The sequence below is a fragment of the Ovis aries genome, chromosome 1, assembly GCF_016772045.2.
Source record: "Ovis aries strain OAR_USU_Benz2616 breed Rambouillet chromosome 1, ARS-UI_Ramb_v3.0, whole genome shotgun sequence".
In the NCBI taxonomy this organism is placed as follows: domain Eukaryota; kingdom Metazoa; phylum Chordata; class Mammalia; order Artiodactyla; family Bovidae; genus Ovis; species Ovis aries.
The window spans coordinates 163,563,418-163,570,181 of NC_056054.1; the positions used below are offsets into that span (position 1 = coordinate 163,563,418).

General features: G+C 36.1%; 1 protein-coding gene across 1 annotated transcript; it reads left to right on the plus strand.

Annotated features, from left to right (window-relative positions):
• Positions 1 to 5,566: 5,566 nt before the first annotated feature.
• Positions 5,567 to 6,496, plus strand: LOC101105617 (olfactory receptor 5H2-like). Its single transcript, XM_004002864.4, has one exon. The coding sequence runs from the start codon at positions 5,567 to 5,569 to the stop codon at positions 6,494 to 6,496; it is 930 nt and encodes a 309-aa protein (XP_004002913.1).
• The last annotated feature ends 268 nt before the right edge of the window (positions 6,497 to 6,764 follow it).

Below are 6,764 nucleotides of genomic sequence, written 5' to 3' on the forward strand. Positions count from 1 at the left end.
TTACTCAGCCATTAAAAAGAATTCATTTGAATCAGTTCTGATGAGATGGATGAAACTGGAGCCGATTATACAGAGTGAAGTAAGCCAGAAAGAAAAACACCAATACAGTATACTAACCCATATATATGGAATTTAGAAAGATGGCAATGACGACCCTGTATGCAAGACAGGAAAAAAGACACAGCTGTGTATAACGGACTTTTGGACTCAGAGGGAGAGGGAGAGGGTGGGATGATTTGGGAGAATGGCATTCTAACATGTATACTATCATGTAAGAATTGAATCGCCAGTCTATGTCTGACGTAGGATACAGCATGCTTGGGGCTGGTGCATGGGGATGACCCAGAGAGATGTTATGGGGAGGGAGGTGGGAGGGGGGTTCATGTTTGGGAATGCATGTAAGAATTAAAGATTTTAAAATTTTTAAAAAAATGGACAAAAGGTTTAAACAGACACTTTAGTAAGCTAGATATACCTATGTCAAATAAGAACACAAAAATGTGCTCAATATAATTTGTCATTGGGGAAATGCAAATGAAGACCACAGTGTGATACCATGACCCACCGTTAAAAAGGCTAAAATTGAAAAAGACTACTCACACTGAAAGTTGCAGTGTAAATCTTTATACTTATATACAGGCAACAAAATGAGTTAAAAGATAATTACACAAAATTGAAGGGTATAATATAGGTTATGTTGAAGCTATGATACACATTATATTGTTTACTTCATCCTTCTGTTGAGTTTTCACAGTGATTTCTGTCCAATCTGTCTTGGTTTTTCATCTCCTATTTAGTTTTCACTAGGACATAGGATTGGAGAAGGCAATGGCACCCCACTCCAGTACTCTTGCCTGGAAAATCCCATGGGCCGAGGAGCCTGATAGGCTGCAGTCCATGCGGTCGTGAAAAATCGCATAGGACTGAGCCATTTCACTTTCACTTTTCATTTTCATGCATTGGAGAAGGAAATGGCAACCCACTCCCGTGATCTTGCCTGGAGAATCCCAGGGACGGGGAGCCTGGTGGGCTGCCGTCTATGGGGTCACACAGTGTCGGACACGACTGAAGTGACTTGGCAGCAGCAGCAGTAGGACATAAGATAAATGATTAATGAATCTACAGAAAATATGCCCTTTGCTTTTCCCTTAGCTATAAATCAAGTTCCAGTGTAAATTAAACATTTTTTGACTTTTCAAATATCAAAACACGAAATGTTTTCTTATCATACTATTTTATCATATATAATATCATTTTTAAAATTAACGTTCAATAGCAACTTCTCTGTTAATAACTAAAGTCAGATCAGAACATGTGATCATCATGTTCAAAATCCATCAGTAATTTTCCTTTTAGTATGCGTAAAGAGCAAAGTCCCTGACCTTGCCTCCAGATCCTCTGTGATCCCACCAATGCTGGCCTCCCTTTCCCTTCTAGCTCCTTTTTGCTTCTCTCTTTGCATGCCAGCTCCATTTGTTATTCTTCATTTCTTTAATAATCTAGCTCCACTGATAAGCTAGGCCTGTCAATTATGGAAGATCCTAAGGATGGCAAATGTCCAGAGGCATCACCTTGATAGAAATGAAGACCTTCAGGCCTTATTCTTCACCTACTAAAATAGAATCTACATTTTAGAAAAATTTCCAGGAGATTCACAAGGATTAAATTTGGAGAAGCACTGATCTAGGCCACCTCCCACTGTGGTCTCCCGGTTTTCTTTTTCCTTTGCTCCTCCCACCAAACGTTGCCTAGTAAGATTTTTGATCAATTTTCAGCTTAAGGTGGAAAGTTACTTGTAGGTCTGGAATTTGAGTTAAATTTTGATCAGGAGGACAATTTTCTTGGGGTCAGTTCCTGAAAGGAATCTGGAACTTTTGTCCAAGTAAATTCAAGATGATTAGCTCAGAAAAAAACATACTGATCAAGGCACTCACAGCATCAAAATTTACAGATAAATTGAAGTTTACATAAATATGTCAGAAGTGTCATCTGTGGTGGAAAACAGTGCAATTTCAATAGTTAAAACAAGGACTGCCAACAATGACTTGATATTTACAATTTTAAGGCTATAATGCCCTGTGGAAAAACCTGGACTTCTACATGTTCAAATCTATATACCCAGAGGAAAAGCTTAGTTTTGTCCTAAAGGGAATCCTTGTATGTTATCTGGGAATTTTAGTTCTTCATTTCTTCCTGTTCTGGCAAAAACAAACAGTTATACAACTTGCTGACTATTGTATTCAAAGCAAATTTATTTAAACAACATTTTCCGGAACTTGGGAAATAAAGCCTCCAAAATGAATGGGTATGCAAGGACTTGCTCTGTGTGTTACTGTCATTCCAGTGCTGTTTTATTATTTTCTACTTAGAAATCCTAACTCTTTGAAAGGATCTCCACAATTTCTTACAAGATATGGGTAAGAGAAAACTGAATTCTATAAGATTCATTATTCATTTTATAAAGTAGTCAAAATACTGTATAATTTATAATAATTTTAGATTGATTTGCAGGATGCAAAAAAAACCTGACAGTGGAAAATGTAAAACAATGAATACATTATCTGTATATGTTTTTCTGTGAGTAAATCTGAATAAGCAAAATACCTGTAAGACTGAATTATTCCCTTTAACAATAATTTATTATCTTCCTAACACAATTTAAATGACTTTATAAGTTTTAGTGAACTAGAATGTTAAACGGTTAAACTGGATTTAAACATCAAGTTATATGTGTCCTACGTAAAAAATTTTTCAGTTTATTCTGATTAAAGATCTATTCTTTTTAATTAATTACAATCTCTTAATATACTTTCAAGGTAAGTTACTTATATTATCTCCTCTATTCTTTCACTTACTTGTGACAATAATTTCACTGAATATATATATATATTATATGTATACTTGATAAGCATATAGTCAAGAAATATATAGAAAAATCTCCCTTCTGGTCTTGCCAGTTTTATGATTTAAAAAAGACCCATACACATATTGTTTGAGAATCTTTAATTATTAGTGATTTGGGACTACATGGAAAACAGCCTCTTTCAAATAAAAAAATACCTAACAACTGGAATTACTGGCACTGGTTATTTATATGACCTGAATTGGGCTCCAGCCTTTGGCTCAATTTTTTGCTAATAGAAGAAAGTGCTCTCAAGTAAAACCCAGCAGGTTTTTAGAGAAGTTCTAATTACTGTAATAATAAATATAAATCAACTTCTAAATACTGAAAGAACTATCCAGCAATACTAGTATAGTTATAGACAACCAAAGTTTCTAGGGTAAAATTTAAATTAAAATTCTCTGTCACACAAATTCCCTAGGAAGATAAACTGGGAATGAAAGTCAGTTAAGACAAATATTTACCTGCAAACATTCCCCTTATTTCCTTTTCAGTGTTTATGTGATACTACCTCTGTCTTTACTGGCTTGTCTCTCCTAAATTTATCTTTCCACATCTCTGCTATATTTTATCTATTCCTCACTCTCTTTTTTTTTCATCTACCCAAATTTCTCCTTTCCACTTCTCTTGTTTGTTTTCTCTTGACACTCTGTCCTTGACACTATAACAAAATAGAAACCACTCTCAGTAAAAACACTAAAAACCTCTCATTTCATTTTTCAGTGATCTTTATTCACTCCTTGTTTACCAGAGTATTCATTTTTTCCAATTGGTACAACATGTCTTTATGTCTTTGAGGGTCTTTTCTCTTTTTCTGTCCACATAATTCAATTCTCCAGCTCCTCTTCTGCTTCTCTGATCACTCTATTTAGAATATTTTTCTGGTCTCTCCCCTATCTCTCTTGGTTAGAGCCAGGGCACTTGAGCTTCCCAGGGGCACTAGTGGTAAAGAACCCACCTGCCAATGCAGGAAACATAAGAGATGTGGGTTCAATCCCTGGGTAGGGAAGATCCCCTGAAAGAGGGCATGGCAACCCACTCCAGGATTCTTGCCTGGAGAATCCCATGGACAGGGGGAGCCTGGTGGGCCACAGTCCATAGGGTCGCAAAGAGTCAGACAAGACTGAAATGACTTAGCACACATGCACAGGGCACTTGTTTGCAACAGAAAGTTAGTTAGTTGAATGGAAGTTGACTAATATGGAGAAAGTCCAGGGAGATTGGAAGAATCAGCTAAAAATGGGCAGGAATAGAAGAAAGCAACACAGTGAGACAACAGCCAAAATCGAATCCCTACACTTGCTCAATAGGAGCTATGTATGCCACAGCTCACACAGACAATGTTGGTGCAGATTCAGGAAGCATTTCCCAGGGTCTTGATATGGCTGCCTTGGCAACCAAAATTCTCTTTTCTTCCTGTCCCTTTCTTTTCTCCATGTTACAAATTCAGTGTTGGTGCATTTGACTGGTCAAACCTACATCAAGTCCTCTTACTCAAGGAGCGAAAGGAATGGGAAAAAGTTCCTGGTTCTTTTGATTTCTAGAGTAAGAATGATATGTATTCACTTCAAAGAACAAAATTTCCTCAAGTTTCATGCCACACCCTCCTTCTTTTTACCTTATACATACTTTCTAATAGTTAGGTTATCCATAAGTATGCCTTCAGCTACCCAAATACTTTCAAGTCATTGTTTATATTATGCTCTAACAAACATACTACTAAGCTATCCCACGTGGATAATCAGGGGATGCTCTCTATAACAAGTGGCCAAAGCATCTGAGTTCTCAAATTCAATTTTGGTGACCATCTGCCCATCACCAAGTGTCCTCTCTCTCCTTCACTGGCCACTCCTTCCAAACCTAACATGTCACTGAGTCTTAGTGACTCTATATTCTGATTCATCTTGATCTACTCCTTGCCTTTTTCATCAGTCCTAATAACATGTTACACACTGACTAATAATTTCACATGCATTTGAATCAACTAGAGAGCATTTTGGAAATACAGATTATTAGACTTCATTCTTATTCCCACTGAATCAGTATCTACAATAATACCTCATAATCTATATTTTGTACAAAAATTTCCCCCAGATGATTCTGATGTGTATTCTGGTTGGAAAACACCAGACAGGAGTATCAGCTTTCTAATTATTGTTCCTAATTCTGCTTTCCCTTCTCTGTATTTTTTTTTACATCACCAAACATTTAATTTAAAAAATATCTTGCCATGAATTTCCTAGTCCTAAAACTTTTAGTGCATACCTACTGCCCAAGAAATAAAGTTCAAGATCCTTCAAATGGCATTAAAATCACTCTATAATGCAAATTCTTTCCCCTAAACCCTCATCCAAGTCCCAGATGCAGAATGTTTCTAACACACACAAGTATCCTCACAAATTTAGCTCATTATAAAATGTCTGTCCTTTCTTCTGAGTCTTTTAATTCCTGCACATTTTTTGAACTGAAATACTTACATTTTCTATTATGCCAATTCCTCAGAGTATTTTTCATTGTCATGATAGTAGTGAATAAAATTAAGGGCATTCTGACAAGTGCATGGTTTTATTTCAACTACTTATTCTAATATTCTTTCTATATAATCTTAATGAATGTTCCTTTTACATTTACTGCATTTCATTTTAGGGGCTATCCAGTAACAGCATGGATACTATAAATGCAACATCACTGACAGAATTTGTTCTCACAGGACTTACATATCAACCAGATTGGCATATTCACCTGTTCCTGATGTTCCTGATAATATACCTCATCACCACTGTAGGAAATCTTGGACTAATTGCTCTCATCTACAACGACCCTCACCTTCACATCCCCATGTACTTATTCCTTGGGAGTCTAGCCTTTGTGGATGCTTGGATCTCATCCACTGTGACTCCCAAGATGCTCGTCAACTTCCTGGCCAAGAGGAAGATGATCTCTCTCTCTGAATGCATAACACAGTTGTTTTCCTTTGCATTCAGCGCAACCACAGAATGTTTTCTCTTGGCAACAATGGCATTTGATCGGTATGTGGCCATATGCAAACCATTACTTTATTCAGTGATTATGACCAAGAGATTATGCATCCAACTATCAGTCTTATCATTTGTAGGTGGCCTTATTCATTCCATAATTCATATAGGTTTTTTATTGAGATTAACCTTCTGTAAGTCTAACATAATACACCACTTTTATTGTGACATCATGCCACTATTTAAGATTTCTTGTGCTGACCCTTCAATCAATGTCCTGATGGTATTTATTTTCTCAGGGTCAATACAAGTGTTCACCATTCTTACTGTTCTTGTCTCTTATATACTTGTTCTCTTTACAATCTTAAAAAACAAATCCATACAAGGCATAAGGAAGGCCTTCTCCACCTGTGGAGCCCACCTCCTGTCTGTCTCTTTATATTATGGGCCTCTTCTCTTCAGGTATGTGCACCCTGGTTCTGCACAAACAGATGCTCAAGATATGATGGACTCTCTATTTTACACTGTTATAATCCCTTTGTTAAATCCAATCATCTATAGCCTGAGAAATAAGAAAGTCATAGACTCACTGACAAAAGTGTTAAAGAGAAATGTTTAGATTTCATAATGTTATCTGTAGTCTTTTTTTTTTTAAATTAAAATCATCACATGGTTGTAAAGATTAGACGTGTCTCGTTTTGGTTAGTATTCCAAGCTTCTTGTGTTTATAACTGCCTTTGTTTTTTAAGGTGTTAGGACTTAAAGTGTTAGCACTAATATACTCCTTAAAATATTTGTATATGTTGTTCAAAAGTATAAAGAACTTTAAACAAGTATTTATGTCATGCTACAACAATTGAAGCAGAATACAAATTAAAACACTTTAA